A 12,022-nucleotide genomic window follows, 5' to 3' on the forward strand; every position below is an offset into this window, starting at 1 on the left:
AACGTGGAGTGAAAGAAAATCTGGGAAATTACTCTCTGAACTCCCAAGACAACCAAAACTAGTCCAGGAGACCACAGTGACCATATTATTTAATACCTCACCTAACCTTTGTATGCAGTGATTTCTGCCTCCGCCAGAAACTAGCCCAGGTCTCTTTTGAAGGCATGCAGCAAATCTGCACTCAGTGCGATGGATGACACCTTGTTCCATTTGTCTACAATCCCGAGAAAAGAGCTGCTTGATATCTAACCTAATTATACCCTTGTATGCATGACCTGTTTCTCACAAAATTATTTGCTTGAAAATAATATCTGTGCAATCACAGTCTAGTCCCTTCTTTATCTTAAACAAGTTCAATCCAATCAGAAGTCTATGCCTCTCTAAAGCAAATAGACCTAGCTTTTTAAGATTATCATGGTTAACGGAGAAGCGGTAAGTTGTGTATCATTCTTTTGGTCCTCCCCTGAACTTTATCCAAAGCTTCTATATCACCCACCATGTGAGGGGACCAAAACTGCAGCATGACCAAAGCCCAAGCATATGGTTCTTCTGTTTTCTATCAAATCATTCTAGCAATACCTCATAATCCCTTTGCTTTGGCTGGTGCTTCATGGCACTGGTTGCAATCTTTGAAAATTATGTACTATAACGCTATATATCACATGCAGTCATGTTTTTTCATCCACAGTCCTAACACTCTCAGATCTGTGTATCATCTGCAAACTGATGGGCTAACATAAATGCCTAACACCAGAGGTTCTTGCAAGCCAATATCCACTTTAAATGGCAAAAGCCACTCTGAAATCTGATTTATTGCTAAAACAGGCTGTTTGGTAAGGTCCCAAGTGATCTGTTTTTCTCACTTGAGTCTGATAAGAGAGAGAGGAGTGGGGGGAATCACTTGGTTCTGCTCAAAAAGTATATTCAAGAGACCTGTGCCCCCCTGTAATTTTCCCATTTGGTGAGTATGGGGCAGAGAGAGGAGTAACTAGCAGCTAAGTACTTTGGTGACTCTCTTGCCTTTAATTTTTCCAATTGGTGTAGAGTTACAATAATCAAAGAAAAAGCCTTCTGCTGTAACATTTATCAATTAGTAAACACAGAAGTTGATCAAAGAAAGATGTCCAAGAATAAAGCATTAAATACAAAGACAAAAAGTGAAATGAGTATAGAGAGCACCCTCTACACTCATGTAATATTTCAGAGTACATTTGCATTTTTTGTGATTACTGCATTCCTTCATTTTAATTTTCCTTGATTTTAGAACTAAAAGGTGCAATTTATTTCTGATCAAACATTGTAAGGAAAGGTGTAATGTAAAATGACTGTGTAATGCGAACATTTCTGGACTAAAATAAATTGGCTGAGAGAGTGGTTCAGAATACGCAAGAACCGGTGGTGATAAATTTAGGGTAAGGGGCAGGAGGTTTAGGGGAGATTTGAGGAAACATTTTTTCACCCAGAGGGTGGTTGGAATCTGGAATACACTGCCTGAAGAGATGGTGGAGGCAGGAACCCTCACAACATTTAAGAAGTATTTAGATGACCACTTGAAACGCCATAGCAAACAGGGCTACGGGCCAAGTGCAGGAATATGGGATTAGAATAGTTGGGTGCTGTATGGCCGGCATAGGCACGATGGGCCGAAGGGCCTGTTTCTGTGCTGTATAACTCTATGACTCTATGAAATGATTTAGTACATGGCTAAACTATCCAAAGGATGGCAAATTTAAATTGACTTATGTTTCCCTGTAATAATGTACATAGGACAATACAGTAAAAATACTAATTTACCTGGTGGTATTCCATCCTTCTTCAAACTATAATATCGTGGTTTAATATATTTCTTCATTTATCTTTGATTGAACAATAGAGCTGATTTGGCGATCCCACACATCCAGCAGGAAGCTGCCATTGCAAGGGGTGCATCTCGGGAAACCACAGTGACACAACTGGCAATTTAAAGTTAATGGATGGAAAAGTCTCAAGCTACACACTTGCAACTTCTTGAGATGTGCTCCCAGTTGGAACTGCTATGCAATGGTATCATTCTTTTTATATATAGGGATTAAGTGAATAATTTTCCAGAATTGGCTAGTGTTAAAATGAGAATTGTGTTTTTCCCTGAGATCAATGGCTTAGAACAAAGGTATGCTATCCGGGTTACCACAGAACTAATGTCGCTGCTTATCAACATGATATGCTTGTATCTTTGAGTTGATCTTTAATAGGCAGTTCTGTATCCAGACATACCTCAGCCTGAGAAATAAGATAAGCTTTCGCTAGCTCTTTATTTCAGTTCAAAGGTCCATCATATGTACAGGTCACTATGGAGAAGCACAACTCCATAAGTGCAACATCATGAATATGATGGACTACATTGATAATTTTTTGCTTCTATATAATTTTACTTCTCAATAAATGCACTTTTTTTTTACACTGAGCTGAAATGTATTTTTCACCAATTTGGAGACAACTGGATCACATGCTGGGCACATTATTTCCAGTGCACATCAAAATGGTAGAAGGCTTTATTGTTTTCTCTGTGAGAACAGTATCCCAGATATTTTGTGCATTCGATTAAACTTAAGTTCAGGTGCCTGTGGAAATGACTCTTGTACTGAGAAAACAGTGGGAACAGACACCATTAGGTTATGTTGAAGAAAACTTCATATAAAAAGGATTTCAAATTCGATTCCAGTTATACTTCAGTTTATTTGTCTTTCTCGAGTCTAAAAGATTGATGTAAAATAATTGACTATAAACTAGATAGATTTCAATTAGATGGTTATGTTAATACAGTTATAATCTATGACAATGCAATAGTATTACAACATTTATTCAACAAATTTGCAATTTTTAATTGAAATCAAGCATTAAAACATGGTTGGCTAGCATAGCCATTGAAGAAGTTGATGAACTACGACTTTTATTTGTCCTGAAATGAATTTGTAATTACGAGGTCATTCATGGAAGTCAAGTCTTGCATCAAGCAAGTGTGTGCATAATTCACTATTTCAGGAATCCGAGAAAAATATGTCTTTCCCAAAGTGTGTCGGTGCTTGATCTTGCGAATAAATGTGGCCTCATAATCCTGCATGGTGAATAACAACATAAACCTGTGTAAGTCACTGTGATTTCAAATTGAAGATGAACAGATGAGGTTTTCTTTGACATATTGTAAATATACCTGCATTTTTGATTTGCACCATGATGTTAAAAGCTCTGAAACAGCCAAATTTAGTGTAAGAAGAACAAGGGACACATCAAAATGAAAGGACAATGAGTGCATGGAAAAATAACAAAAACAAGAAACATTAGATGAGCAAGGCAATGAGTTCCAAAACCAAGAGAGAGAAGACAAATGAACCAAGAGAAAAGACAGAGGATTAGGGGGAGCAACAGTAAGAGATTATAAAAAATGGAACAATAATGAGCAAATATTAAAATAGGGGAATAATAAGCAGATTAAAAGAGGGAAAATGAGTAATATACCTTTTCAATATTGCTAACTTTAAAATGAGCCACAGCTTCCTCTTCTGTCAGGAGGATACAGTTCCATGGTGACCACTCAAATCTTTTGTCCCACCTTATCATTGTTAGATCTTTCATATTCTTGGAAGCGCTCAGAGCAGACTGTGTACCCCAAATGCTGTCAACCAGATGTTTCAAATCTTTTTCCTGCCAATACAATACATGGTTTGTAACTTCATTTCAAAATAAAAATAGCTGTTCAAAATAATGGATCAAAATGCTAAACCATAATCTTCATTAAAAAAAGTTGCATAACTAGTTTTATGATGAAGGTGTCTGTCAAAGAGGAAGTCTAGGTTTGGCCAATATTTCCCCTTCAGTCAACAGTTCAAAATATAGATAACTGCAATTCATCTCTCTGTTTTTTGTGTAATCCTGTAGTGCACAAAATGTAAATCTTAACCTTTATAACAACTGCCAATGCAATTCACTGTATGTGAAGTATTTGAGAGTTGATGAGGTGTTTTATAAATACAGGCTTTTGGGATGTGGGACTTTTTTTTATTCTTTCATGGGATGCGAGTGTCAGTGGAAAGGCCAGCATTTGTTGCCCATCCCTAATTGCCCTTGTGAAGGTGGTGGTGAGCTGCCTTCTTGAACCGTTGCAGTTTATCTGGTGTAGGAACATCCACAGTACTGTTAGGAAGAGAGTTTTAGGTTTTTGTTTAGTTTAGTTTAGAGATACAGCACTGAAACAGGCCCTTCGGCCCACCGAGTCTGTGCCGACCATCAACCACCCATTTATACTAATCCTACACTAATCCCATATTCCTACCACATCCCCACCTGTCCCTATATATTTCCCTACCACCTACCTATACTAGGGGCAATTTATAATGGCCAATTTACCTACCAACCTGCAAGTCTTTAGGCTTGTGGGAGGAAACCGGAGCACCCGGAGAAAACCCACGCAGACACAGGGAGAACTTGCAAACTCCATACAGGCAGTACCCAGAATTGAACCTGGGTCGCTGGAGCTGTGAGGCTGCGGTGCTAACCACTGCGCCACTGTGCCGCCCTTGATGTAGCAACAGTGAAGAAATGACACTGCAGTTCCATGTCAGGATGGTGTGTGGCTTGGAGGGGAACTTGCAAGTGTTGGTGTTCCCATGCAACTATTGCCTTTGTTCTTCTGGGTGGTAGAGGTTGTGGGTTTGGAAGGAGCTGTCAAAGGAGGCTTGGCAAGTTTCTGCAGTGCATCTTGTATATGGTACACACTGCTGCCACTGTGTGTCGGTGGAGGGAGTGAATGTTTAAGGTGGTAAATGGTGTGCCGGTCAAGTGGGCTGCTTGGATGGTGTTGAGCTTCTTGAACGTTGTTGGAGCTGCAGTTATCCAGGCAAGTGGAGAGTATTCCATCACACTCCTGACTTGTGCCTTGTAGAGGCTTTGGGGAGTCAGGAGGTGAGTTACTCACCAGCCTCTGTCCCACTCTTGTAGCCACAGTATTTATATGGCTGGCCAAGTTAAGTTTCTGGTTAATGGTAACCCCGAGGATGTTGATGGTGGGGAATTCAGAGATGGCAATGCCGTTAAATGTCAAAGGGAGATGATTAGATGCTCTCTTATTGGAGATGGTCATTGCCAGGCACTTGGGTGGCGCAAATGTTACTTGTCACTTATCAGCCCAAGCCTGAATGTTGTCCAGGTCTTGCTGCATGTGCACACGGACTACTTCAGTATCAGAAGAGTTGTGAAAGGTACTGAACACTACAATCATCAGTGAAAATGCCCACTGCTGATATTATGACGGCGGGAAGGTCATTGATGAAGCAGCTGAAGATTGTTGGGCCTAGGACACTACCCTGAGAAACTCCTGCAGTGATGTCCTGGGGCTTAGATATTTGGCCTCCAACAACCACAGCCATCTTCCTTTGCATTAGGTATGACTCCAACCAGCAAAGAGTTTTCCCCCTGATTCCCATTGACTTCAATTTTGCTCAGGCTCCTTGATGCCACACTCAGTCAAATGCCGCCTTGATGTCAAGGGCAGTAACTCTCACCTCACCATAGCACCAGAAAATGATAGACACACTCAATAAGTCAGTCAACATTTGCCTAACTTGTTAAGTGTTTCCAGGATGCTCCGTTTTTATTTCAGATTTCTAGCATCTGCAGTATTTTGCTTTTTTTGGACACAAAACCATTAACTTAACATTTCAAGTGTATGTCTCTGGAGTTACCTCCAGAAATATTGTCCTCTTTTTGTCAATCTAAAAAAACAGATTTAAAGAGAGTATAAAACAAGCAGACCAGCATTATATTCACACATTTTTCACTAACATTAAGTGGAAAAAAATGTACCCAATAGTGTTTGTTTAAAATTTACTGCAGTAAAGCTTATATCGTACCTGCAATAAGAACGCTATCTGGGCTCCATCTTCAAAATGTGCCTCAGCTTTTCTCAGGCGCTTAAGCATTAGTTTGTACAGAGTCGATTCTTCACGGCGACGAGCTTCATTATTCAGCTTAAAGCATTGTTGACATATACGAAGAGTCCGTGAAGTTAGTGACAGAGGGAACTCTGTAGATGGTAAATAACTTCCACAACTTGAACAGAAGTAGATGTTTTTGCGCAATTGCATTGGATCCTGTGGAACCTATAAAAGAGATACAATGTTCACTTTATAATATTAAAAAAGTCCTCATCTCCTCCCACTGCACCCAAATCAAAAATAAAAAGGAACAAATCACTTCATTGCTACTCTTTTGCTCAGCAACATCAAAAGAGCTGATCACATTTACCTTGCATCAAAAATGAAAACCAATATACTACATGTCTCCAATACCAAATTGAAGCTATATTAGGTTTTCACACGGCAATTCATGTACAGATCAGCATAAAAGCACTGCAAAAATCTCAGTATACCAGAATTAAACAGTCACTGTGTTGATTCCAGTTAGTATATTCCATTACGCTTATCCACAGTACAACATCATAACATACACTGGAGCCATTAAACTAGAAATTGAGGTGGTGCAGCAGTATCACCATAAGTGCTGCACAGGCCAACACTTTGATCTCCTCATGACCCTGCCCCAAATTCTGGTTGATGAGTGTTGTTTATGCATTAGTGATGAGTCCTACGCTAATAGCGGCACATCCAACATAAACAGTGAACTCTTGGAGTGGCATTCCACTGCTCCAAGAAGGGGAACAACAGGCTAATCAGGTTGAAGATTGAAATCAGCATTCATAGGTCCACAATCCAATTGAAAATTTTACTGGAGGGCCCACTTTAATCCCAGAATGGTTTCTATGCCAGTTTTCAGCAGACATGTAAAGTAGGCCTATCAGAGGAATATAAGAAAAGATTCTTAGGATAACTCAGGAATGCACCAAAACTGCTGCCAGGACGTAACAGAAGTCAACAGAAGTAGCACCCGCCGTTCCCCACCTCTGAGGCAGAATTTACTATGTAGGGCGCTGTCTTGTCTGCGTCCTGCGTCATTTTCTAACCCCATCACCCGCCCCCAGCAGAATTTATTCATTTGTGAAAAATAATCATTTTTTAGTGCACAAGTTTCATCAACCAAAAATCTGCTGTGTAACTAACCCAAGTGCTGTAACCATATTGATACATCATTATCCTTTATGAAATATTTGCATTCACTACACAGTGTTGATTTGTACAATGATCTGTACCTTGCCTCTTCAGTTAATAGATTTTGGTTAGACAGACACCCTGGTACAAATTAATTTGCAGCGAATAGCTCACACTTACACGATGACTGCCAATTTCTGCAGTTCTGGTATAGAACCAAACACCATCGGATCAATAGAGGATAGAATTTCAGGATAGCCACAATGCAATTTAAAAACAATCAAATAAATTTGTAGGTTTGTTATGCCTTATTTTGTTGTTGTGGAGCCCCCATCCCAACCCTGAATTGCAAGTTTTTTTTTTAGAATTAGAATATTACAGCGCAGTACAGGCCCTTCGGCCCTCGATGTTGCGCCGATCATCTGACCTACACTATTCCATTTACATCCATATGTCTATCCAATGACCACTTAAATGCCCTTAAAGTTGGCGAGTCTACTACTGTTGCAGGCAGGGCGTTCCACGCCCCTACTACTCTCTGCGTAAAGAAACTACCTCTGACATCTGTCCTATATCTTTCACCCCTCAACTTAAAGCTATGTCCCCTCGTGTTTGCCATCCTCATCCGAGGAAAAAGACTCTCACTATCCACCCTATCTAACCCTCTGATTATCTTGTATGTCTCTATTAAGTCACCTCTCCTCCTCCTTCTCTCTAACGAAAACAACCCCAAGTCCCTCAGCCTTTCCTCGTAAGACCTTCCTTCCATACCAGGCAACATCCTAGTAAATCTCCTCTGCACCCTTTCCAAAGCTTCGACATCCTTCCTATAATGCGGTGACCAGAACTGCACGCAATACTCCAGGTGCGGCCTCACCAGAGTTTTGTACAGCTGCATCATGACCCCGTGGCTCTGAAACTCGATCCCCCTACTAATAAAGGCTAACACACCATATGCCTTCTTAACAGCCCTATTAACCTGGGTAGCAACTTTCAGGGATTTATGTACCTGGATACCAAGATCTCTCTGCTCATCTGCACTACCAAGAATCTTCCCATTAGCCCAGTACTCTGCATTGCTGTTACTCCTTCCAAAGTGAATCACCTCACACTTCTCCGCATTAAACTCCATTTGCCATCTCTCAGCCCAGCTCTGCAGCCTATCTATGTCCCTCTGTACCCTACAACACCCTTCGACACTATCCACAACTCCACCGACCTTCGTGTCATCCGCAAATTTACTAACCCACCCTTCTACACCCTCATCCAGGTCGTTTATAAAAATGACAAACAGCAGTGGCCCCAAAACAGAACCTTGCGGTACACCACTAGTAACTAAACTCCAGGATGAACATTTGCCATCAACCACCACCCTCTGTCTTCTTTCAGCTAGCCAATTTCTGATCCAAAGCTCTAAATCACCTTCAACCCCATACTTGCGTATTTTCTGCAATAGCCTACCGTGGGGAACCTTATCAAACGCCTTACTGAAATCCATATACACCACATCCACGGCTTTACCCTCATCCACCTGTTTGGTCACCTTCTCGAAAAACTCAATAAGGTTTGTGAGGCACGACCTACCTTTCACAAAACCGTGCTGACTATCGCAAATGAACTTATTCTTTTCAAGATGATTATAAATCCTGTCTCTTATAACCTTTTCCAACATTTTACCCACAACCGAAGTAAGGCTCACAGGTCTATAATTACCAGGGCTGTCTCTACTCCCCTTCTTGAACAAGGGGACAACATTTGCTATCCTCCAGTATTGTATATTTATACTATGAAAGCACCTAGTAGCATTAATACTTTCTTGCCAATAGGTCTATTTGGTAATATTGGACAACAAAAAATGTGTAAATACTCATATGTAATGCAGTTAAGTGGAATGTTGTAAAATCCAAAGATGCCGTAATGGATCTGACATCATAGGAGTTGGTTGATGGGATACAAATGGATCCAAGAGTTTTAGGACATATTTTCCAACAATTCCAGTCATATTGACATGGTCCATAGGATTCAGGTGTGCATGACCCAAGAAATTGAGTAACCATTACTCTCACCCAATTCCTGCTGGAACATTCTTGTTTCAATCTTCGGATTGATCTGTATATAAACATAACTTACTGTAGTTTGAACAGGAGCTAATTCAGCATGCATGCTGCTGAATATCCCAATCTTCAAGTGGAATCGCCACCCAGTGCTACTTCCACCCATTCAACAAGGTGATCAACTGATAAAATTATTACAAGATTTCAGAAGAACAGGAAAACCCTTAAGGAAAAGGAGATCTGTCATTCAGTCTTGGTATGCACCACGTCATCCAACCAGAAGTTAGAGGTTTCTGTCCTTTGACAAACCCCAATTATCTTCATGCTAGATAGTGTTTTGAAAGCACCCAATCATTGTTTTCTATATTTCAACTGGTACAATGTAAAACAGATAATTTGTTGACACTGTAATCTTCACTGACAGAAAATAAATCTCTGAATGATGAAAGAAATTAAATCCAATTTGTTTCCCTAAAGTGCTCACGTTATGAATGCTGGAATTTATAACATGATGATGTTTTAAAAAATTGTGCTTTTTTTGAAAAAAAGTTTAAGATGGAGTCTGATAGGTGAAGTGACCTCACATCCACTCTAAAGGACAAGACTTTTTTTTTAAAAAAAGAGACTGCAGGGGTAATACCTAAAGAACAGTGGGTTTTGCCCTCTCAGACTTTCGGGTCATAAAACAAGGAGTCAGTGATTCTGCTGATGCAAATACACCAAGCAGCTGTTAACACCTGGGAACAATGGAAGGCCCAGGTGGCTCTGTGAAACCAGACTTCTGGATTCTGCATATTGGAACAGGACAATAGGCTAATGACTGCTGAGCGCAGATAAATTTAACAGATTTTCTGAAGGCAGACAGGCTGTAAGAGAAGAAACCAGTGGTTGCAGCCTCAGGGAAGGCTGTAAGAAGGGATCCCAGTGGTTGCAGCCTGACAGCAAGCTGTAAGGAAGACAACCAGCAGTTGTAGCCTCAAGAGAGAGAGGGGGGAACAGTTGCTCTCGGAAGCTTGATACAGTAAAAGGTTGCGAAGACTTGAACCTGTTTTGAAAGTTGAAGCTTGCGGAGAAGTAGAAGATCAGCAGGACCACCTTATTCACCAACGTCGAGGTTGGACATGCTCGGAGAAGTAAGCAAAGGCACTGAGTTTTGAAAAGGTCTGGGAGATCCAATGCATTGCTACTGGGAGGAATTTGGGACTTTTAATTGCAAAAGATTTTGCTATCAAAAAGGACTGTGTAATGTATTAGTGTGGTGTGAGGTTTTCAAGTATTTTAATATGTAAAGAAAATACATTTCTTTATAATCTGGGGTATCAGCTACTTACAAAGTACTATTTGGCTAATAGGGATTTCTTTTAGTTTAGTTGTTATAATGAAAGTCTCAAAATGTGACATCTTGTCACGTCATTCTTTAAATTGGTCTGGGGGTTTATATCTCATATTTTAACGTTAATGGTCTCACTGAGGTCATAACACTCAGAGTGTTTTACCCTTGGTCATGATGGTTAATTTTCTAATCTTGAGCTCTTGCTTGATGTGTTCCAAGTAGCAAATCTCTTGAAATTGAGGTTGCGGTCTGTCCCCTTGTGGTAGGAAATAAGGTAGCCTTGCAACTGCTTCCGTGAAATCCTGCTGTAGTAGCTGTCTGAGTCTGTTTTTTATCCTCCATTTGAGTGAGGGATTGGATGTGATGTTACGTTTAGAAACAGCAACCCTCATCTGTACCTTCAAAATCTATATTCCTGCTGCTGGGCATTCCTTCAGCCCATCCACTTGTCTGTATGGGAGCAAACCTCTGGGCAGCAATGAAGCGGAGAAGTCCTGCAAAATGGCCCTCGCGATCCAGTCCTTCCAATGTGTTGAAAATGGACAAAGAGACTGCTGGAGGCTGATGGCTAAGGCCTCTATAGCAGCAGTCACTCTGATGCGGTACATAAACTCTTTCACTGAGGGCTCTGTTACAAATCGTCCTAGAGTTGCCTTACACTCTGATAGATTTTAATACAGAGAAGGCTTTTTGCATGACTGGACAAATGGACTTCTCCACACTCACTGTTGGAGCTTGCTGGATAATTTTCCAATTCTGCATTAACTGCAGAAAACATTGGTGTTCAGATACCATCTCATTTATATGCAGGGTACATGAAGTTTGAATCTCTATGCTTTGTAGCTAATGAAAGATATGAGCTGGGCATCCAGCCAGCAATTTCCTGCTCTTCCACTACTATCATCACAAACATCTGCTCACTCATGCTCCATGTATCACCTGGTGTGCCCACATCAAACTAGCTAAGTCATGCAAAATGGATTGATTTATGTTGGTGCTTGTGACAGATGGAGTGAATGATGCAGGGTTCTGTTTTCTTAGGAGATAGTGGGAGCTGCAACTACTTATGTGATGAAGTCCGTGGTTTGCGAGACCAGTGGAGGAGCGTGTGCAGACTGTTGTCTGAACAGATGACTTGTTGAAATTATGTTAGCTGCACTCTGGTTTCAAAGCTTGTTTTTTTTTGAGACAGTCCTTAACTTAAAAGTGAAACTAAAAACTTCAAGGTCCTAGGAAGACAAACTGGTTGGAAACAGATGTCTAGAGCTGTCCAAGCTCAGATTACAAGATTTCAGAGTTCAAGCAGGCTGCAGGCAGTGTGGCAGAGCATTTTTGCAGACAAGCTGCTGAGACTGGAAACTTGATTCTGGTAGCTGGCCATTGGCAAATATGAGTTGCGGCAGCTGCTTTCAGTGACTTAAAGAAATACTGATAGACCAATGCGAAGACTGTCGTGAGCAGAACCAGAGAGGTTCGTGAGGCGACAAGACCGAAACATTGAAGGGAAGACTGCAATGCTTGCTATCGGTGAGAAGGCATTAAGTCGGTGACTGCAT

At 40.8% G+C, this 12,022-nt stretch overlaps 1 protein-coding gene across 3 annotated transcripts in view; it reads right to left on the minus strand.

Moving 5' to 3' along the window:
• Positions 1-2,679: 2,679 nt before the first annotated feature.
• iqub (IQ motif and ubiquitin domain containing) overlaps positions 2,680-12,022 on the minus strand; it is a 131,989-nt gene continuing 122,646 nt past the window's right edge. For 2 of the 3 annotated variants that reach the window (XM_068050899.1, XM_068050898.1), the window contains 3 exons: positions 5,886-6,134; positions 3,496-3,681; positions 2,680-3,094 (listed from right to left, as the gene is read on the minus strand). In XM_068050899.1, the coding sequence (XP_067907000.1) occupies positions 2,930-3,094; positions 3,496-3,681; positions 5,886-6,134 (600 nt within the window). In that variant the 3' untranslated portion in view covers positions 2,680-2,929. The remainder of the gene's footprint in view (positions 3,095-3,495; positions 3,682-5,885; positions 6,135-12,022) is intronic. The other variant, XM_068050897.1, reaches the window with a different exon arrangement.

Source organism: Heterodontus francisci, chromosome 18 (assembly GCF_036365525.1).
Source record: "Heterodontus francisci isolate sHetFra1 chromosome 18, sHetFra1.hap1, whole genome shotgun sequence".
Taxonomy (NCBI): Eukaryota; Metazoa; Chordata; class Chondrichthyes; order Heterodontiformes; family Heterodontidae; genus Heterodontus; species Heterodontus francisci.